The sequence below is a fragment of the Maniola hyperantus genome, chromosome 12 (genome assembly GCF_902806685.2).
Source record: "Maniola hyperantus chromosome 12, iAphHyp1.2, whole genome shotgun sequence".
Taxonomy (NCBI): domain Eukaryota; kingdom Metazoa; phylum Arthropoda; class Insecta; order Lepidoptera; family Nymphalidae; genus Maniola; species Maniola hyperantus.
In genome coordinates, this window is record NC_048547.1 from 11,387,853 (window position 1) to 11,411,935 (window position 24,083).

The window sequence follows — 24,083 nt, forward strand, 5'->3', positions numbered from 1 at the left end:
TGATTTAGTATATGTACAAAAAATACAGGCCACCTTTACACCCTAATTTGTAACTAAATACTGTCGATATTATTGTTTAATTTTTGTTCTTGTGTGTTTTTGGTATTTGCATATAATTTATGAGTTTTTACTTCTTTGTTGTTTGAGATGTTTCCAGAGGTTACTAAATAATTATTTAGATAATAAAAGATAAACAGCCTCTTAGATTTTTTCAAATCGTACTTTCGTGCCGACAAAGTTGCCTTACAATAAATACTAATTTATATTTAATATTTGAACCGTACCAAAGAGAATATAATCACTACGTTTTTTACCGTACACAATGTTTGATGTTTCTAAAGTTACCCGTTGCTACTCTTAAAATTGGTTTTCTACCTAGTGCGCACAAAACAACAATTTAGTGCAATCACGGATACGAGCGGCGCATTGTACAAAAAAGTCTCAGCAAAACTGAGATCTACACTTGAGATCCGTCTTTACTGTTTAGTCTGACCTGCGCAGTGCGCAAACAATGTACAAACCACCATGTTGTAACTTTAAGGTTCGTACGCACCTGAGCGGCGCGGCGCGGCGCTTCAGTCCGACTGCAGAACGCGTCACCTCAGGCCGCTCGACGGTGCCTACCGCACTACAACTTCAGTACGCGGCACCTCGCGTCACTTGCGCGTCACTTTTATACCCGTTCGCGTACAAGCGCGAAGCGCCGTGCCGCGCCGCTGGGTATGTCGCACTAGCGTCACTGCACTGCGCGTCGCTTCGCTGCGCTTCAAAATATTCTCTCCAGCCGTGCCGCGCGGCAACGCGCGGTGAAGCGCTGTGCAGCGCCGCTCTAGTGCGATATGCGCCATACAAAATGATAGAAATGATATTTTGACGCTCTGTGCCGCGACGTGCAGCTCGCTGAAGCGCCGCGCCGCGCCGCTCAGGTGCGTACGAACCTTTATCATCATCGCTATGGGGGTACGCCACCGCTGGACGTAGTACTTTTGTAGTGACTTCCACACGCCACGGTCTTGCACCGCCTGAATCCAGCGGCTTCCTGCGACTCGCCCGATGTCGTTCGCCTACCTATAGCGGGGAGTCTTCAGACGCTGCGCTTTTCGGTGTGAGGTTGCCTTTCCAGCACATTGGGACCCCAACAATCCCAACATCTATCAGTTTTTTGAACTATGTGCCCTGCCCATTGCCACATCAGCTTTGCCACCCGCTGAGCTGTCGGTTACTCTGGTTCTCCTACGGATCTCCTCATTTCTGATTTGGTCACGTAGAGTAACTCCAAGCATAGCTATCTGCATCGCTAGCTGTTTTAACTTCAGAGATCAAACTTGATCAATCCCAAGGCTGGGGCGAGTCCACAGATGAATGTTTTTTTATTTTTATTTTTATTTTTATGTTATACTACCTCTATGGGCGAGCCGTACTCGCTATAGCAAAGTAAATAAAAAAACAATTTCAATTGATCACTTTCTTTAATTTCCACTTCTTCAACAAGAATTATTGTGTCAATATTGATAATAATACTTATACTGTAGGTACCGCTTAAAACAGACAGTTAATATTATACAGTTCAGTTTCCATAATTATACAACGTTGTATATTATAATAAAGTCGTTAGTTACAATTTTATTTAAAAATTCATACCATTTTCCGCGCACTTTTCACTCTTTTAATATTATTTCATCACAGATCAATCATGTACTTCTTCGTTAATTCTCCATATAGAAATAAGTTAGGGCGGAACATGATTTAATTATAGAATACAAAATTGCTACTATTCACACAATTCTTCCAAAGTGCTACATTATGCTCACTGGCTGAATAATATAATCATTATACTTAATACACATAAAATATATTATTCAGACAATAGGCTCGGAATAAATTAAAAAATAATTTGCTTACAATTTGTCTTACTTTTATTACAAATACCTACTTATAATATTTACATGGTTATTAATAATAATTTTCGCGATATGCATAAAAATTATGATTTAATAAAATTTCCTAATTTCTTAGTGGACTCTACAAATAAAAACATAACTTTAATAAAAATAAGTGAAATTAATGTACAATAAAAATATAATATAATGGATACAAATATGACAAACATAACAACAAATATATAAAACAATAATAATGTTAGGTAGCTTTTTATTAGATAAAAGATCAAAAATCTATTAACTTAGCATTTAGCATAATCTCAGGACAATTGATTTTACAGCACACAAAACAAGTAGGTACACTCTCAATAACTTTAGGAAATTACAATCTAGTCATTTAAAATTGCTCTAAAGCTGCAAACAAAAGAATTATATCACTTATTGGCTAGTTACTTTTTTGCCAGCCAACCTGATATTCTTCACTTCACTTCACTTCACTTCAAACATTATAACAACATAAAATCAGAATTTTATATTACAAATAGGCCTAAATTGAGATGATGGAGTATTTTATATTGTTTGAGTTGAGTTTTTGTTTTTGTCAATATCATGTCACAAAATATATGTAAGTATAATTAACCTACACATGATAAAGGTGTCGCGAACTATTTAAAATGTAAAACAGAACTTTAAAAACCCTTCAATAATTGAAATTTTTGAATAAGAATCAAAATGGCTAGTAAAAAAATAGGTTTTTTAATTTGTTGGCTGGCAAAATAAAACCAATAATTTCTGTGAATAAAGCCAACCTATATACATTAAAGTTGTGCCCCTAAAGTGTTTTTAATTTTAATTTTTACTTCAGAGCATTCAATGCTTTTGCATACTCAAGATTATGCTATGTACCCTTAATTGCTAAATTAGATTATGGTAACTATAGCGTGTTAATCTTTTTTATTACACTATCATTGCCGCAAGTACTACTTATTATAATAATTATTCACATAACTTAGATACAAACACCGTACACCATCATTAAATAGCACCCATGGGAATATAATACATTCAAAGCAACATTTATTATTTACAATACGCGAATCTATCTACAATAATATATACAGGTTGTTCTAGACTCTAGAGTAATAATTATACATATTATAATTTAAATACATTATACAACACACCTCAGTCAATACAAACTGTGATTGTGTGATATTATATGATTATGAGTTGATTATGTAATGGCTGCCTTAAATTAAATTACAGTCTCATAAAACAAATAGTTCATTTTGTTCCTAACTGAGATACATCTTTGATTTTTTATACAATAAATCAGTCGAAGATTTTTTAAATAGATAGCTGGGTTAATTCTATAAGAAATCGACTTATGGTAGTTTAGAAGCGTGCGAGATCTAAAATCCTCTTCTATCAGAATCTCTAAACAATTGCTCCCGTTTATTACAACAAAGTTTTGTCTCGTCTTGTACTCCATCCGTTCTGACATAATACGAAAGCTAAGCTAATCCGGTTTTATGTAAACGCTAGACTTATTGGCTGTTCATTAAGTTTCAGTTAATACTAGACTAGATTAGGGTTTAGTCTCTGACATAAATACGTCTTGTTTTAACTCTTAAGTCTGAGCAAAGTCAGTAGTATGTATGCTTGAGTATGCTTTAGATCTCAACCTAAAGTGCCATACTTTTAAGCTGAGGTTGAGATCTCTATGGTGTACGAGACCGATTTATATGAGAGACATAAATCTGTCTCATGTCTCATTTTAACTGTCTTAAGTCTGAGCAAAAACAAAGCAAGCTTTTTAGAACTCTACCTTAGAACATTTAGATAACAAAGGATACATCATGGCATACATCACTAGTCCACAAGTTTGGTGTACAATGTAACGAAAATAGCAATCTTAAATACACACTTTAAACATAATTTTTCACAAGAAGCTCCATTATTATTTTAAGCCATACTACTATTGAATAGTTAACGTACATAGTATGTTATTAGTGTCAGCTAACTAGGACGGTCTCGATTTTGAGTAACTGCCTCAACTTATCGGTAACCCTGACAAGGGCCACTTTCGATGCCCTCACGTTGACCTTCTCTCCAGCACCGAGCAGCTGGTGGCATTGAGCTCTCTCCAGGAACTCTTGGGTTCGTATCTCCCGGAGCAGTTCTTTGGGGGATCCCGAACCACAGTGGATTTGCTTCAGTAAGCTGTCCTTTGATTTTATCTGAAAATTAATTTAAAAAACAAATTTAAAATAATTCCTGCAAAGTTCAACATGTTAATAGTGAACAAAAAGAGTACTTCAACACCAATAGTGATTCGAATAATCATAGGTTTTTATAAAACCCCACGGGAACTCTTAATTTTTTGGGATAAATAGTAACTTTTTATTGGGAGTCCAGAGTTCGACCCCAGGCCTCTCTAACTTACCGGATCTATTCGCATTTAACGATGATCGTGTTCGATCGTGCGTCGTGAGGAAACCTGCCTGTTGAGATGACATCTCATGATGATGATGTTTACCTGTAAGATGTTGGTGATGTCCTGCAGCAGGCACCACAGGCCGTCGGCAGGCTGGCCGGGCGCGGCGCGCAGGCTGTAGAAGGGCGGCAGTGGCGCCTCCGTGCACTGCAGCTCAACAGTAGCGTCGGGCGGTGGTGGGGGCGTCGCGGGCGGGGGCGACGACAGCGGGTCGCAGCCGATCTCCTCGCGGTCTATAAGGGTTATACCAACTACATTTAACTTTTGTAAGTTCACAATTCTATTACTTACTCTATTTCAGTGCTCATGGGCTTGGTGTTACCTATTCTATTTTTCCTTTCGGCAAAAAAGCGGTTTAAACCCAAAAATTTATTTTTTGAGTTATTGCCAATAACATGGGAAATGTCGTTTCTAAAAAGGTATGCTATATAGAACCAAACTAAAAACTTCTTTTTCAGGGCAAGCTTTTTTTTGACAAAATAACTGTAATGTAAATCTATCCTGTAGTCATGAAATATACTACAGAAGAGAAGAAGATACTGATGAAACCTTACTAAGAAGAACACAGATAAGGTCGCAGCAATCAGAAGGATGTAGACATATCTTTACTAAGTATGTACTAATTATCAAACAGGAATTAAAGATACAGTATGGGCTAATACAGTACCTACAAGTTTGGATAAGATTGAAAAAAATCCTCACCTATAATCTTATCCGGTGCGGGAAATCGCCAAGGCTCGGTGGCACGGCCCTGGACATCAGCGATATACAAATGGAGCAGCTTGGCAGATGACCCTTCCGCCAATTCCTCCGGCTTTTGGCCGGCATACGTCCCCAAAAGGGGATCAGCGCCGTATGATAACAGAAGTCTGATAATTTCTACGTGGCAGTTCTCGCAGGCTTCGTGCAGTGGCCTGTAAGATAAAAAACATGTGGTGGTCATAAACTCTTGATGGATAAACAATATTTTTTTATTTAAAAAATAATACTACGATGATTTAAATGATCCTAAAAATCATCCTACAAGGTACAAAGCTACAAGTACTTCAGCGTAATTCTAGGTACTTTCAGGTACAACAGCTATTTTCAAATAAAAGGAAGCACACTGAAAGTCGGTTTTTCTCGTTTGGAAACTACTACGGCACTGATAGTCGACAGGAATGTATTTGATTAATTAATATTTGTTGATATAATTATATTTAGATACTACACACCTTATTCCTCCTTGAGCTGCAGCAGAAACATTAGCACCATACTGTAGAAGGAGTCTTGCTATCCTAACGTGCCCTTTAGCTGATGCCACGTGCAATGGAGTAAAACCTGCATTGTCTTTAGCTGATGGATCCGATTCCATTTTCTCCAAGCAATATGCAACACAATCCTGCAAAAGAGATACATTTTAATGCGATTCATATGGAACAGGAAGTAGTAGCGATGCTATAACTGTGATACAATACTAACTGTAAAACCGAGTCTGGCAGCGCGATGCAGTTGCGTCTCACCGATGCTTTTGTTGATAAACCAGCCCTTGATCTCTTTCTGAATATCCTGGACAGATTCGGGATTGGGTTTAGGTGCTGCTCGCCGTACTTTAGGACAGTGGTCTTCCCTGCGAATTATTTTCTTCTTCTTTCGTATATAATCAAACCCTGAACTAAATTTTCTCCTTCCAAAAAGACGTTTTAAACGTCTTTTGGTGGGCACCTCAGTAGGCCCAGGAGCACCACCTTCTACCTTAATTTCATCTTTTTCGCCAGAGGTAGGACTTGTTTCCTTTTTTACTTTATTATTAGAGATTTCCTTTCTTTTTTTATGAGCGAATGATTTGATAACACTATTTCTTTTCTTTAAGCGCATCATTCTGCCTTTAGCATCATTTGTTTTTAAGGACTTAGTGCTTCTTAATCCATCTCTAATTGAACTAGATCTTCGTTTTAACTTTTCTTTAATCATTTTTTTTGGTTTGAATTTAGGCTTTATTTCAGGTTCTTCTTTTATCGGTATATCTGGATCTTCTTGAATGATTTCATCTCTACAGGATGATGGTGGTGCGGACGCAGGTCTGTCATCCCCAAACACTTCTTTAATGGTAGCTCGCTGCTTTAACACTCTGCTTTCAGTTCTAGTTCTTGACTTGAGTACGACTGGCGCAAATTCTTCAGTAGCACCAATTAGTCCATTGGTATCTTTAATAAAAGCCGTTCTAAACATTGTGACAGTTTCTTTCCTGAATGCGCCTAAATAAAAAATATCTTCCATCAACTTCTCTTTCTTGGCGCTGAGATTACCCTTATTTCCATTTTTAACTAAGCCTAAACTTGGCGTTGGTAATAGTTCAGTATTGTTGGATTTTTTTGTAATAACTTTCGGTGTCTTTTCTTCTTTTTCCCTAGATTTCTTTTTCGATTCATCTTTTTTACCACATTTTTGAATAAGGACGTCTACAATAGAGCTACTTTTTTTCTTCGCCTTTGTTGCAGAAAAAACCGTCGATGTTGAAGCTTCTGAATCGTAATGAAGCTTATTCATGGCAGAACAACTTGAATTAGACTCGAGATCACTATCAAGATTCAATTTATCTGGTATTCTATAAATGTCATCAGTTGCAGCGGATGGAGCAGATGACGGAGCGGGTGAAAGAGGAACGGGGTCTAAATCCGGCAGAGATGTTGAGCCTCGTGAGAATTGTGTCACACAACCTTTAACAAAAGGTCCACCGGAGCGGCCTCTTGGTATCGCAATAAGTCTAGTAGGCATGCGTAACGATCTCTTATATCTGTATAATTCTTCTTCCCAACCGGGGTGAAAATCTGATCCATCGCCAAAACCAGGTTTACGTAGTGGTGTCGAACAAGTACTGCTATTAGCGCTATCTATTTTTTTTGGAGACGATTTAAGAGGAGTTTTTTGCAAAGTTTTGTTTTCTTCCGTTTTTACATTTTTTCGCACCCGTAATCGATTTGCTACACTCAAAGTGTCATCGCTATCAGAGCTTGATTCTTCCTCAGGCTTTTCTCTTTTAATATTTTCCGATGATAGTGATTTTCCCTTTGATTTTGACCTGTGTCGTCTTGATTTTCCTTTATTTTGTTTTTTATCTTCCTTTGGACCGGAGTCTAAAGAATTTCTAACACTATTCATACGTTCATCGCAACATTCTAACTTAACGTAAGCAGATTTTTCAGATAAATCTTTCAATAGTTGGTATTTCATTAACTGATCACTCTGTTGCCTATCCTTCAGCAATTTGCTTTTTATTAGAGGTTCATCGTCATCGGTCGATTCCAGTTCTTCTTTTATAATTGTTTTTACTGGTTCGACTTCTTCTACTTCCTTTTTTATGGGAACAGTATTAGTCGATGAGCATTCATTTTTGGCCAATTTATTTTTCATTTTCATGTTTGTTTTATTTTTAAATGATTTATCATTTTCTTTGTCTTTTTGCTTTTCATTTCTAGGCTTTTCAGGTTTATTTTTTTGCTTGTTTTTGGCTGAAGAATCTCCTTTAACTAACGAACGCACTTCACTTTCTAATTTCTGTTCCTCTTCATCTATTGGCTCCTTCTTAATTTCAATGATAGCTGGCAACTCTGCAATAGGTTTTTCGGGAATTAATTCCATTGAATCTTCTTTAACACCCGAATTTTCTGATAGTTGTTTGTCTTCATTCAAATCAACATTTTTATCTTTCACAATTTTGTTTTCTGAATGCTGTTTGTCTTTTTGTACACCACTGCTTTCGGAAGGCTGTTTGCCTTTTTGTAGACCACTGTTTTCGGAAGGCTGTTTGCCTTTTTGTACACCCCTGTTTTCGGAAAGCCGTTTGCCTTTTTGTACACCAATGGTTTCGGAAGGCTGTTTGCCTTTTTGTACACCACTGTTTTCGGAAGGCTGTTTGCCTTTTTGTACACCACTGTTTACGGAAGTCTGTTTGTCTTTTTGTACACCAGTGTTTTCGAAAAGCTGCTTGCCTTTTTGTGCACCACTGTTTTCGGAAGGCTGTTTGACTTTTTGTACATCACTGTTTTCGGAAGCCTGTTTGTCTTTTTGTACACCACTGGGTCCGGAAGGCTGCTTGTTATCAATTATATCTTTATCTTCTAAAGATGGCTTGTTTTCTTTGTCACCACTAATTTCCAAAAGTAGATTATTTTCCATCATGCCACTATTTTCTGAAGAGTTTTTGTCTTCTTTCACATCTAAATTTTCTAAATATTGCTCCAGTAACTCATTTTCTGCATCTAAAGTATTACTACGTTTCTTAGGATTTCTTTTTTTATGACATCCCGCCTTCAGCTGTTCCATAAAACTGTCGCAGGCATGAGCCCAATCCATATCTAAGCTTTCTGAAGTAATAGTTTCTTCATTATTCCTTTTTTCTTCAGTAAGTTCTGTTTTTATGTTTAATATTGCATCCCTTTCTATTTCATCGATATTCATAGGTTCTGTTTTTATTTCTGGAATGTTGGTATTAAGTTGTTTCTCATTTTTTATGACCGATTCTAACCTAAGATTATCCTCGCGGATTTGATTGAAAAGGTGTTGTTTTTGAGATTTTGGGAGCGGTTTTGATGTATTAGTTTCAATAGTTATAGATTCTAGCTTCATGTCTAAATTTGATGAACAATCTTGTGATGGCGGCATTACTTTTAATTCAGCCTTGGTTCTTATCCTGGAAGCAACATCATTTTCTGGAGATCTTCTTTTAACTTCTGGATTATCAAATTTCGGGTAATCCGAATCACGTGTTATCGAATCGACAGCTTTTGGCATCTTGATATGATGACCTAAGCTTGGCCCCGATGGTTTCAAACTATTGAGTTTATTTCGATTACTCAGTGCGTTTACATCGTTATCTTTCGCTACATCATCATCAGTTATTTCTATCACAGAATCATCTACGTCATCTATTACAATGAGATCAGGAACTTCACTGCTTGCTTTAGCAGTTTCTAAATAACCCGACTGTTTCGTTTCTAAACTGTTTCGTAATATACTTAATACTTTTTTATCCGCAGGTTGCGCACTATTGAGGGGTCCTAAATTATGTGGATGTAAGTCTCTATGGCTCGGAATCTTTTGAATAATATGACGATTATTATTTGATGGTATCTTCTCATGATAATGAGGGTGGTAGTCATTAAGCTCTCTACTTCCACCCTCAGGACATGAATTACTAGAATATCGATGATGATGATGATCACGATAGGGAAGAGCGTTTATCGAACGTTTTTGTTCATGTTGACTTGCTTCAAGCCTTTTATGGCTCGCATAACTGTATACTGGTTGAATCATTAGCTCACGTTGTTCTCTTGCCGACTGACTCAATTGTTCTATCCGACTATCAGCAGTCCATGTTTCGTGGCGAAGAATTTTTTCGGGAATGTTACTTACTATTGGACCTGCAGGCCGCTTCCTTTCTTCTATAATTAAATGTCGATCATCGCGAATCCTACTAGCTGAATAACGGTCATCGCCACTTGTTCGTGTGAGGTCTATTCTGGGTACATAGTCAGCTCTGCTTACTGGGCCATTAGATTTACTGCGTTCGGGATATACTTGATGACGAGATTCACCGTCATAACAATCAGGCCCTGGCCTTGAATTATAGGCCCCATTATAGCGAATATTCTGATTTGTAGCATTATATGCATGGTTCATATTTCTGTCCCTATATTGAGCAAAATCAGGGGAAAAGTCTACTTTATGAGATGCAACATAACTTGAAATGGATGCATTTCGGCTGCTGGAAGTTGGTCTGGATTGTATGAGAAGATTCTCGTTCTTCATGGAAGCAGAATCTATAGCATCATCTTGGGTTGTTGAAGAATCTGCAGAATTCTTTACCGTCTTCACAGATAAATCAAGCGGTGATTCACGCTTTTGTTTCGTTTGGTTCATTTGATCTACTATTGATGTAACGGATACGGTCATACGCGCTTGCTGACTAGGATATCCTGGCTTAGCCGTTGAGCGCGATGGCGAAATTTGTACATGGTTTGACGTTGCATAATCATAATTCGTCTTGGGAGCTACGGCCGTACGATACGATGATCTAGATGGAAGTGTTTGCGGATGTGGTTGGGAATTATTTTGAACAGCTTGAGCAGGTGAGCTCGAAGCATATCTTACTGCCGATGTTGATGGAGTAGCATAAGGGTAGCTATTTCTAGAATCTGCTGTTCTCGTTTTACTAACATAATCTACACGTTGAGCTAACCGCGCAATTTCATGGGGATGTAAAGGCGGTTGCGGTGGCGGGACTCGATCTGAGCCTCTGATTGCATAGGATGCGTTCATAGCGTCTATAGTACTGTGCTTAAATTGAACTTGTTGATGAGGATCCACTCTTTGATTTGAAATAGGTAAAGGTAAGGACGCCGACGGTGTCGGCCGGTAACCGGAATATATTTGTTGAGGATCGTATTTTCTTTGAGGAAGTGTTGGATGTCTCTCATATTGTGACGATGTTCGCGCATGAGAAGGAGATTCGCGACGCTGCGGCACCGAAGAATATACAGGCGAGGCACGATTATCTATAGAATTAATCCTTTTAGTCGGTGGCACGTGTTGCGGATGATGAATAGGTGGGACACGATCATTGTGTGGAGGAGGTGCCTGAGTGGGCGGTAAAGAATAGCGCTGCGTAGGTGAATTATAAGATGTCGTTTCTGTTAAACGGCTGATAGTATGCTGCGGCATTGAGCTAGAGATTCTGGCATATGTTTGTGGACTTTGGCGGGGTTGTATAGGAGGTTGAGGCGAGGCAACCGGCGGCCCGTGAGAATTTCTTCCGGTATCGGGCATATTGGTCTCGTACTGATACCTCGGATAAGATTCCGGTGGACGAGATGCAGAATAGTGATCTAATGGACGGCCTGACGTAAAATGGTCGGGAGGCCTCGCTGACGGAGTGTGCACCCGGTGAGCGGGGGGACGATACTGAATTGTGGTATCGATTTGTTCAGTTGCCATGGTCGAAGCTGGAGGAGCTTCGGAAGGAGGGCGGGCGGGCGACGGACTCGGCACGGCCGGCGCTGGCGCGGGTGAAGGTAGCGTGTGGGGAGTCGGTTTCCGTATTATGTGAGAAGGTGGTGACAACGCTCCCCCTGGCTCTTCTTCGTCCTCGATGTCAGGCTGTTCGCGGCGTTTTTCTGCCGCCTCGCGCATCACTGTGGCTTTGTGGATGATGTGCGGCTCGGGTTCGAGCGGCTCGGACGGCGGGCGAGGCGGTATGGAGACGGGTGTGGACGCGGGTGTTGGTGGCGGCGCCGCAGCCACGGACGGCGGTCGTGAAGTTGGTGTCGGAGCTCCCGAAAGAGCGGGAGTTCCCTCCTCGGTTGAAGCGCTTGCAGGCCACATCTGTTGACCGGTCCCTCCCTGTGCCTGCTTTGGTATTCCCATAAAGTACTGACGCGTCCCTTCCAGTACATTGTTGAAACTGACATCCATACTATGCACTCCCGGTTCAGTGACCAGCACCTAGAAAAAAAAATTACGAATTGAAGCTGCGCTAAACGTAGGATGCCGACGATATAAAATCTATTATGTTACACAATTATTACTATCTTTTAATTATGCAATGTATGAGCAGTTCTTCACAAGAATGTGTTATTCTACATCTCGCAATAATGAGATATACCTATTACGTATAGTTACAAGTTTTTTATAACAGTCGTTCTTTGGAACCTTTGGAATTTGTAGCTGCGAGAAGAGTCGCTATAGGCACTTATTTGCAAGATATTATTTGCGCAATAAAATTGGAAACCAATGAGCAGAAGACGCTTTAGTTATGTATCGCGATTCGCGAGGTCTTCAATCAGCATACTTTATGGTACGTAGAACTTAAGGTGATGGGGTCGTTACCCGTCGGTTGCCCTTGAGCGTTCCTCGCCCCCGCACGCACACAAGTGTAATGGATACGCACTACGGGGCACACAATGAAAAACTTCCGCGAGACTTTACTAAAAAGTTTACCGACCTTATTATCGCGTGTCATGTCTTTCGATACCGTTCGCTTTATTTTCGAGTCAAGATTTCATTATAATTACTGAATTGTACTTTAAAAGCTGTGTAACATGTAGGTAACGACACGCTTAATTCTAAATAAAAATAAAGTGTTTTTTCAATATTTGCACTTATCTTAGAATTTAATCTAAAATAGTTATCAGCATACGGCACACGGAAATACTGCGTTATGTTTTTAATAAAAGGAAACCTTTGGAAGAATCCTCTTGAATGTGATGGCAAATTATTCATACAATGTAACTAGGTATGTATATTATCATGGCATATGAGAGTTACATGCCCCTGTTACTAAAAGGGTTCTCACCACGTTCACCGATATAAATCTTTAAAATTGTTTTTCGATAAGTACCTACATTTGGAAAAATTCTGATTGTGTGATCTTATAACACCACCCAATCGCGTATAGATTTAGTTTTATTGGATTTTGATGCCAAACCAGGGGCTCGACAGCGTAAAACAAAAATCGACTGTTTGACAGCTACAGTGTGGCGATCGCAATCACCTGTCATTGGTCAATACTCGCTCACTACTGGGTGCTATATACATGCGGTGATAGCCTAGTGATTAAGTCGTCCACCTCCTACTCAAGAGGTCAGGGGTTCGACCCCGCCTTTCACCTCTAACTCTTCGCAGTTATGTGCATTTTAAGCAATTAAACATCACTTGCTTTAACGGTGAAGGAAAACATCGTGAGGAAACTTGCATGCCCGAGAGTTATCCCGAGAGTTATCCATCATGTTCTGAAAGGTGTGTGAAGTCTGGCACTTGGCAAGCGTGCGAAGCCTTTCTCATTCTGAGAGGATAGTGTGCTCAGTAGTTGGTCGGCGATGAGTTGATCATGATGTTAATTGAGTACAATATATTATTAGATTGCGATTACGCCTACAAATTTCACTCACGTAAGTAGCTTACGTAGTTAATTGACAGCAAATTTACTTATGTAGTAGTTATAAGAGTGTTCACATTAGTAAATTTGTTGTAAGTTAATGACGTAAGCTACTTACCTAGTACCTAGGTGAGTAAAATTATAGGTGTAATCGCGGCTTTACAACAATAATACCATAAATTCATTCAATTACAACATCTGAGATTGTAATAATGATTGATGCAGCTTTTCCGAAATCGATCTACAAATCTCTTATTATAAATGCGAATGTGTCTTTGTTTGTTGGTTTATTGGTTTGTCCTTCAATCACGTCGCAACGGAGCAACGGATCGACGTGATTTTTTGCATGGGTCTTGCTTGGTGAAAATCAAGGAGTTCCCCCGGGATATTAAAAACCTAACAAACGAAGTCGCGGACTAGTTATGAATAAAATTGGAAACAGGTGGCAACCCTATTCCCGGATCAATGGTCGTACCCGTGACGACCGCCCTCAATCGATTGTGGCCCTAGACGGCACGAGTACCTACTGGTGGAAGTGTACCTGTGTTGTTTGCTACTTTAGTACACGCATAAATTCAACGCGGTGTTGTACGTACCTACTACCTAGTCGCTTTTTGTTCAGAATTCGATCGATAAAATCGTACATCACTACTCGTAGTAGTGATGTGATACGATGAGTTATAGCTGGTTTTCCAATGGTCATAAAACCATTGGAAAACCAGCTTAGAAAAATGAAACCGAAACTTGCAATTATTAATTTGCCTGTGTTAAAAACATTAATTTTAAGACAATATAGCAGCTGTATGTATTGGTACTAGGTATTATTTGTTTTGTAATTTTTAGGCTGCATTAATTTAGTAGACAAAAAAATATTTACTCTACTATTCTATTAAAAAAAAGATTCCGACTAATTGAGAACCTCCTCCTTTTTTGAAGTCGGTTAAAAAGATTACACAGCAAGTTAAATTTTTGCAGTTGTTGAAATTATTTTAAGTCTCGTCGCTCGTCGCTTAGTCGGCGATATAAAAGTAAACATACTCTAAGAGCCCTCGTCCACGGCGACTTTTTGTAGCGATACAGTAGCGATGCTGTCGCGCTTCCGCATCGATACAGTCGCGAAGCGGTCGCTAGCTGTGTGCCCTCGCCCACGGTCTTAGATTCAGTCGCGATGCAAACGCGATACTGTCGCGCTTCTGTCTCGATGCAAACGAGAAAAAAATGTTGCACTGATGCTTGGTTCTCCATTCATGCGCCACCCTCCCTCCGTTCTTTCCCCGATGTCGTCCAACACGGTCGCGCGTTTGCATCGATACAGTCGCGATGCAGTAGCGCGTTGCTAATCCGACTAACACGCGTTAGTAGTGATGCTGGCGTGTGTTTAGTAAACGCGCGACAGCATCGCTACAAAAAGTCGCCATGGGCGAGGGCTCTAACACACAATACATTTTATATAGCTAGTTCTATACTCTCGTTACACGAGTGTCCCCTGCCCACTGCCCATTGGCCAGTGCAACAATACACTGAACACGTAATCATGTTATGCAGTGCGCATTCAGCACTTGTAGGATTTTGTTTACAGTAGATCATTATTACTCTTATGGCATATCTAAAATCGGTTTCTAAGCACCGTACGGCGCGGCGCGGCGTACCAGAACACTAAATAGCTTAGCGGCACGGCTTTGCCGGTAGGGTGGTAACTAGCCACTCCCACGAATCGAACCCGGGACCTTCCCCTTATGTCCACCACTCCACAGCACTCACAACTGCGCCAAGGAGGTGGTCAAACATGGCAATGGAATGGAAGTAATGGCAATGTAAACAGAGAGGATTGCGATATTTACCTTTGGATGTCTCTACCCTGCTTGATGGGAGTGACAGCTCCTGGTCGCGTTCATGTCTCCTCCCTTGTGTTCAGCGTGACCTGGAAATAAAAAAATGCACTTTAGAATAATTATTTTGACCAATATACCTAAACTTTTGACCTACTAGTTTCAGGACTTGTTATCAAAGTTAGAAATGTAATAATTTTCAAAGTGAGATGATGATTTTGCTTCGTGAATCGTGGTTCTTCACAGGTACTTAAAGTACAAGTAAGGTAGCAAGGTAGCAAGCAATATGAAAAGGCTTTTCATGTGATTTTTCACATGCTACCTGTGAAATGGCACAATAAACTGTTTCAGTGACACAAGTTTAGTTTAATCGTAGATCGATGAACTCGATTGTAATACGTAGTAGAATATAGTGCGCGACAGGCAATCGGGGTATGTGGCCGGGGGACAACCCACACACCCGGACTTCACCCGCGCTATCCCGCACCGAGTTAGCGCGGGGGATGTGCGGGTGTGCAGGGCGTCCCCACCCCGACTGCCATCTCGACCTGTTGCGTACTATAGATGGGTAGACTCAGTGGCGTGCACAGGGTTTGAAGCCAGGGTAGGCATTAGTTAGGTAGGAACCTTTACTGGCAGGTCATAATGTAAAATTTGCATTGAGCTATTATAACTGGGGTAAGCAGTGCATTTATGCCTCTATGACCTGCACGCCACTGGGTAGACTAGTGCTAGTGTGGATATCTACAAGTGCCGTATGGACATTGACCCACATACAATTCTCGCTGATAGCCTATTCAACACATCACGTGAATCGACTTGTAAAACGAAACTTCGAATAAATGCGCCTCGGTAGGTACACGACGTTTCATACCTACTCTAACCATTACCATCGATTACGTAATAGGGTTCCCGACAGGTCTACATGGCAAACCCCGCACACCCCCCGCGGGATAGACATGTCGACCTGTCGCGCGGTGATTTGATCATGATAGAGACAATGATGATGATAAAATAGGCAGGCAGTGATGTAACGAATGTCATAATTTGGACATTCGCGGATGCGAATGCGAATATCTGCTACCAACATTCGCGAATGCGAATGCGAATATTAAGTTTTTGTTTGGCGCCATTTGTCTATGGCTTGGTGACCTTGGCGGCAGTCCCGTTACCAAAAATGATAAAGTGAAGACTGATAATGTGATTACTAGGTGATTTATTACATTAAAAAACACAAGAAATTAATGGGTTTTATTTTATTAACCAACTATTCAAAAATCATCAAATTTTTATATATTCGCAAAACATTCGCAGTAATTTCGCGGAATGCGAATGCGAATATGCAAAAATATGCGAATATCCGCGAATGCGAAAATTCGTAACATCACTAGTAGGTGGATATGACCTTGTGTAAAATCGACCTATCGTCACTTGACTGAAGTCAACAAAATTAATATTCGTAGGTAAATACATCGGGTAAAGAATTAATGATACCTATACACCTATATATGAAGTAATTTCTCACCGCACACAACAAGTGTTTTCTGTGGTGTGTATTGTGCGCACTATTTACGTACAGCGAGCGGCCAGCTGTGGCGGGTCAATGCCCCCGCGGCGAAACAAGGTGAATCGCACGCGGAGTTTTTGTCTTCGCTGAAATGCGACCCGGCGAGTTCTGTGTCGGCGATATGTGAGGATATTGTGGCTATTCCTGGCGAATAACTGTGGGTGTTCAATGGTTATATCCGTCAGTCAATTACACTGTTTATCAATAAAAAAGTAGTGCTTATACCTAGGTACCTAATTCATTTAAATACAATGAACCAAAAGCTCAATTCGCTATAATCCGCTGAAACAGGTCGAATATGTATGGTGCAACATGCAGCATACGACATCCAGCGCCCGCCCTCCCACTGCTAAACATGCAGGAAGAAGCAGGCACAAGGCAAGCAATACGCACCACCACCACGCAGCACTACACAAATCCCAAACACGTGAAACGTGAGTCGAGTTACATGTGCCCGCACTGTGGTTTAGCGGTATATTTCCACTTTCACTCGAAAGCCATGTTACTCTTATGAGAGGCAGCTATGCATTTTTTCTTCCCCTTATCTAAAAGGCATAATTTGTAATGAATATACCTAGTAATATGAAATGAAAAGAATAGGATTTAAAGGTTTATGGTAAGCTTCACTATCGGGATTCGGTAAATGATTCAAGTTCGGGCACGATAGTTCTGCAATTCGGCAAATCAACTGTAGGTCGATTTAGTAAAACCTGCATCAATCATTATTACAATCTCAATTGTTCTGATTGGCTGAATTTGTGCGAGTCTTGTTGCAACAATGCATTGTAGCGACAAGAAATGTTGTGAGCGAGCGTCAACCAATCAGAAGTGATTGCGATCGTGACATTGTAGCCGTCATTCTACCGCAATCGCGTAGCATGTCACACTATTTGGGATACCGCGAATGTTTTGTATTTGGCGAATTTTTAAATAATTTAGCCGGTAGACACGACATTCTTTGACATCGAATAAATAGTTACATGTGTGGTGTATTAGATATATCTTGGAAAAACAAAGAATTCTTTAAAAAAAAATGAAAAACCTATAAATTCATCGTTATAATACACGGAAAACCTTTAAAGTACATAGTTCGAACGCGAACCCAATTTCAAAGTCCATTAATCTTGGCACCCTATGCCAACAATGGCACACGCTATGCAACCCGTGTTGCCTAGGTAGGTAGGTATACCTATAGGTACCTGCAATAGTGACAACTCCTATTGCCTGGACAATGTAAGCGTCGCAACAATGTTTGTACATTACATTATTTTAGCGTCCAGTAATTTGAACGTGCGTTGATAGATCAGTCAGTCAGTTAGATTATCTTCTATTTTTGTGCTAGTTATATCTAAATTTTAAACAGCTCTTCGGTAAAATCGACAGCATAGTGCAATAAGTGTCGTCCGGCCCTCAAGTGTTGTTTATGAATAGCTTTTCTGTACACTGTGTGTTCGAGCGCACTATGAGACCTCATAGTGACATTTGTGAATACGGTAGAGCGATTTCGTAAAACTGCATCAATCATTATTACAATCTCAATTGTTGTATAGAAGCAGGCGTTACTGCGTTAGGTGGTGGTGGTGCGTATTGCTTGCCTGGTGACTGCTTCTTCCTGCATGTTTAGCAGTGGGAGGGCGGGCGGTGCATTTCGCATGCTGCATGTTGCACCATACAGATTCGACTTGTTTCAGCGGATTACAGCAAATTAAGCTTTTGGTTCATTGAATCTCAATTGTTCTGATTGGCTGAATTTGTGCGATTCTTGTTGCAACAATGCATTGTAGCCAATAGTGAGTGAGCGTTAACCAATCAGAGGTGATTGCGATCGTGACTTTGTAGCTGTCATTCTCCCGCAATCGCGCAGCAGGTGTAAGCCATCAAAATTGAATAGTAAGCGTACAGTGTGACATTCAGCCGTGCAGTTGCCATCGCACTTTGCGTGTATTCAAGCCTTTAACCCGATGTGAATTTCACATACAAATCGGTGACAAAGCTTGCAGTTCGACCAAAAAGCGGGTTTCGTGTCGAATACGTGAACGGATTTGCACGCGACATAATTTGAAAATAGTTGGGAACCCAATTTCAAAGTTCATTAATCTTGGCAGGCTATGCAGTTGTATAATTGTGTTACGGGCAAGGACCGTGGGGGTGAGCTAAATTAGCACCGCCCGGGAATCCGTACCATCGCGACTGTTTGTTTAAGACTCGAACCACTTTGTGTTATCATTTAAACAAAAAAATTGAGAACTAGGTACTTAGCATTAAAAAAATCTTTTTTATTCGAATAAACTTTTACAAGTACTTACGAATAGTCGGATGCATCTACCACTGGTTCGGAATGCCTTTCATTATAGATTAAATCAACTGATGGAATATCCACAGCGGGACATATTTTGTCTCCTTTAGGGAAACCTAGGAGGATCAATGGACGTTGGTATCCCAAAGCGCTGGAATGGCAACCCTGCACAGGAACGCAGCGCTATAGTATAGGTAGGTAAGAGGCTTCGGCCGTGGCTAGTTATCACCCTACCGCCAAGCGATTTAGCGTTCCGGTACGATGCCGTGTAGAAACCAAAGGGGTATGGGTTTAATAATAACTGGCACACCCCTTGCAGGTTAGCCCGCATCCATCTTCGATTGCATCATCACTTACCACAAGGTGAGATTACAGTCAAGGGCTAACTTGTATCTGAATAAATATAAAAAAACAATAGATGGACTGACAATACTGGAAGCGAGGTGGTGAGACTTCTTGGTAGGTACTTTTTTAAATTTATTTTTATTCAGATACAAGTAAGTGGATATTTCTGTAGGACATTTTTTTTCATTTTCCTAACCTTTTCACCAGCTCTTTGAAAGCTATTACATGATATATTATTTACCACCACATATACCCGAACTTATATCTGTTGCTTGAGTAAAGTGCGCTCTGCGCAACGCTATGTCAATAAGGGTGAGGGGAAACAAAATTACGAGCTTTCCCTTGGCGCAAAGGCTCGATAAATGCGAGGTAATGTATAGGGTGAATTTAATTGAATCTGTATAAATATACAAACGCGCTTCGTGTCATTAAATTAGGATATATACATGGTTATGTTAGCCGATTGGTAATGATACTTGTTTGATCTGAATGACTTCTTTTGATGTCGAGATTGCATTGCTTTTTGGATACAAACTTCATAAAGTTTATTTTATTTTAATTCAGATACAAGTTAGCCCTTGACTGCAATCTCACCTGGTGGTAAGTGATGATGCAGTCTGAGATGGAAGCGGGCTAACCTGGAAGGGGTATGGCAGTTTTTATTAATTAAACCCATGCCCCTTTGGACAAGTTTGGACTCTCTTGCTCACTAAGCCGGTAGGGATTAGTCAGGATGATGGTAAAAGACCTGATGGATTAACGCTGGTTCCCCGGGAACGGATGACAGTTTACCTTAGCCAGTCTAATCCTTTGCGCAAAAAATACTGAATATCAACATTTCCTATCGGACGCTAATTAACTAAAGGAAAAAATATAATATTATTAGATACTATTTAGAAATCTTGTTACGAACAATAAATTAACTGCTTTACTGATAAAAGTTAACATTAAATAATATTATTCTATTTTTATATATATTTTTTATTTTTATGTCAACTTTTTTCTAGTTAACTAGACACAAATTACCTATAAAAGTATAACAATATAAGTATATTTTCCCCGTGCAAAAGAATGGCGGATGATTAGTTTAAAAATAAAATCTTGCGTAGGAGGTGCTGACAATTTTATATTTACGAAAGCGAGAGACTATTTTTATACCCACCTACATACTATACACCAGTATATATGTATATATCACTGCTATGTACACCTACATACTTCATGTTTCACTTACAAACAATATCGAATGAGTAAAAACGTATATAGGTACCTAAAGGGAATGAAACTTTGAAAGTGCTACTTTCAAATTCTAAAATAGTTTTAATAATTAATTGGTTCCTATTTCCTATATTTGAAAGATTAAGAATTAAGTAGATTAAGTATAGTAGATATAACGACTAAACATGACGAAATTACGAGTAAGAAATATACGAGTAATAATAGAAATTGTACTGCTAGTAGATGTACAAGTAAATAATGACATTGCAAAACAACTTAAATAAAGCAAAACACAGCATTCCTGCACGCGCTAAATGTTTGCAGACGTGTTTGTTGGTAGGTAATTACACATTTAAAACAATATAATAAAAGATAATTATATTATATACATTTGCTCAGGATAATACACTACTATTACACGACGATACTGTTATAATAACTACGCCGTAAGTTGGAAGTAGGCTCAGAAAGTATACATATTATATTTAGGTCTTTAAAAATTAGTCTTCAACCCTTCTACCCCCGTAAGTACTTAAGTATAATATTTCCAATACTCAAAAGTAACAATTTACTTGACAAAATTAAAAAACTAGGTTAACTAGTGACTCGTGACTCGTAAATTGTTGAAATGTATTTAATTACCGTTTCAATATTACCACACTCGATTTCGCATAATTTATCAGTTTGACCTTCAGACCGTAAATTTCAAAAGGTCACGAAGCAATTAAGACAGCATAGCATTTAAGGAAATATCGTTGGCGGAAGGAAATAAATTATAATGCAGAAGCTTTTGTTTTGCTTTTACTGCAATATTTACCTGGTTTCTGTTTATGTGACCTCAACAAAAAATAACTACTTTTATTAGTTTTTTCCTATTTCCGATTCTATAATAAAATTAATAAACCAATTCGGGGCCTGCTTATATGACTCCTTACAAAACATCACTTTTTTTGAGTAGGTAAAAGATAATGTAGAGACGACGCAACGTCTAATTTAAATAAGATTTGATCCATTTTAATGAACTACAAGTTTACTGACGTCGACTAAACACGTGAGTAAAGTCGGTGTGTGATATTGTATAATGGAAATCACTCACGATAGTTTAAACGCCAAAACTACAAGTTTTCTTACTAAGAGCATCTTTTAGTTGATGTTATTATTATTACATCCGCAGACGGTAAGGATCTACCGGCACCATTGACTTACTCGTAAATATAACTTCGTATGGACAGTGTTAATGAACAAATAAAATGGCACCGACTCATTGGTGCTTATGCACTAATGCAACCTCAGTGACGTCTGGATTTTAAACGGGTCGTTCATTAGTATCTAAGAGGTGGCGCTGATTTATTTGGTGTCTAAACCGTGAAAATTTTTGTTCGCCTGACCATATCTTGTCATTTATATCGATGACCGGCACAGGTTTAAAAGTTTCTATTTTTTAGTACTTTAAATATCACCATCAAGAATCATGCATGTTGGTACCACCAACCAGGTATGTTGGTGAAAACTTGAGTAACTGGGATTAACTCATTCTCCGAAACATATCAACGAAGTATATGGAGAGAAAGAAAATGACCAATTTTATTTATACAGGACTAAACCATGCATGTTGGTACCACCAACCAGATATGTTGGTGAAAACTTGAGTAACTGGGATTAACTCATTCTCCGAAACATATCAACGAAATATATGGAGAGAAAGAAAATGACCAATTTTATTTATACAGGACTACATTATGGTGAACCTCGTCGAACAAGGGTATCGCCCTCAATCGAAGATCTGTTATTAGAAAAGGGATCTCGGGGTAAAGGTCGGACCCTCAAATGACAGCGCGCAAAGGGCAATACCATGTTAACGATTATGAGGCCATTGTCCGTTCGGTCAAATATCGTCTTTGTCAAAGCTCCAAACTCATTTATGGATCAAACAGGATTTTTGGTCAAGGCCGTAAATGGCCGTTTAGCATGCCTATGTTGGATTAGTTTCAGAAATTAGGTGGATATATTATTAGGGTTACCTACCCGAAGGGAGCCAACGCGACCCTATTACCTGTGCTATTACTAAGCCTCTGCTGTCCTTCCGTCTGTCTGTCAGCGGGCTGTATCTCATGAACCGTAATAGGTGCCTAGAGAGTTGCAATGTGTATTTCTATTGCCGCTACAACAAATAAAATTAAAATGGCCGCCATGCAAATTAAAAAGCACATAGTGGTATATTTTGTACGAGTACGAAAACCCTTTGTGTTCGAAATTCGAATCGCCAAGACCAAGACGCCGAAGACTTGCTTTATGTGGTTAAGAACTTGACATCCAATCATATTGCACGAAACGATTTTGTTCAACATCCCTAATTCCTACCTCTAAGGTGTGGAACGCCCTTCCAGCGTTATCTGGTTGACTCCAACCCTAGATCTGGAAGAAGTTTTAACTATCCCCGTTGATTAGGCAATTTAGGCAACCCAGTTGATTCCTGGTAGTTAGTAGTTGAGTAGTGGAGCCTATGCTTTGGACTTCAAAACATGGAAATAGATATCCTCCAAGAGCGGTAGATAAGAAGGTACGTATAGGCTATATCGCCGCAGAGCTGCGCGGGCGCGCCTGTGGCCCACTTACCGTGTTCTATTTATCAACGCGCGCTCCAGCGCCCTCTATAATTAGATCCGCATTGTTTATTGCGATCGGCCGCCTAACCAACTCTTCCTGTATTCGTTAGCCTCATGCATCGATGTAAGTTTATAGTTATATATATAATAATAAGAATTACACATAAAATAAACAGCTGTTCATTCTCGTCTAACAGAGCAAGGCAAAAAAAATGAAAAGCTAGGCCATGTCGCCTATTTAATGTCTCCGATAATTATGTCGGAGGCCAAAAAGCGGACTCACATATATATGAATTACAACGGTTTTTATGGTTTTTTTAAATGTTTGAACTTATGGTTATTCTTTATTGTTTCCTTGTAAGAAAATATATAATTCCCGACCTCAACTGAGAAAACAGCCAAGCTAAAATTGAGAGTATCGTGAAATTCGAGATCGACTTAAGTTTAGTATAAGCCTATAGCTATTTTTCTTTCCTTAAGCAGCCTTTATGGTTCCTAACGGATTACCTTTTTTGTAGAATAAACAATTAAATAATGTGGCTAATTCCGTTGTACACAAACTCTAAGCTATACTAAAATGACACGTCTAAATCTATTGCTACCCCTTGCATAATGTTGCTTGCGGAAAAGGATAGCACTAGATTTAGACCCGTTAATTTAGTTAAGTTTAGAGATACAAGAGAATCGGCCCCATTTATTCCATCAAAATAAGTAGTTCTTACTAATACGAAAAAACTTGACTAAAGTCGTGAGTGACGTGACTGATGGGTAAACTTATTAAATCGGTTTTTAAAAGAATACTCCTGCAAAGGGCAGAATAAGAATTTTCTAATTTCGTACGCGTAAGAATGCGGAAACTTGGCAGACGATATATTTAACGCACGCGATAAATATACACTATACTCGTACATAATACACGATTGGTGCAACG

The 24,083-nt window shown here is 39.4% G+C and overlaps 1 protein-coding gene across 2 annotated transcripts in view; it reads right to left on the bottom strand.

Annotated features, from left to right (window-relative positions):
* Window positions 1-1,450: 1,450 nt before the first annotated feature.
* The window catches only part of LOC117987229 (uncharacterized), a 90,088-nt gene continuing 67,455 nt past the window's right edge, over window positions 1,451-24,083 (bottom strand). For both annotated transcript variants that reach the window (XM_069502010.1, XM_034974043.2), the window contains 6 exons: window positions 15,133-15,212; window positions 5,839-11,859; window positions 5,592-5,758; window positions 5,080-5,291; window positions 4,420-4,610; window positions 1,451-4,120 (listed from right to left, as the gene is read on the bottom strand). In XM_069502010.1, coding sequence (XP_069358111.1) covers window positions 3,896-4,120; window positions 4,420-4,610; window positions 5,080-5,291; window positions 5,592-5,758; window positions 5,839-11,829 — 6,786 coding nt within the window. In that variant the 5' untranslated portion in view covers window positions 11,830-11,859; window positions 15,133-15,212 and the 3' untranslated portion in view covers window positions 1,451-3,895. The remainder of the gene's footprint in view (window positions 4,121-4,419; window positions 4,611-5,079; window positions 5,292-5,591; window positions 5,759-5,838; window positions 11,860-15,132; window positions 15,213-24,083) is intronic.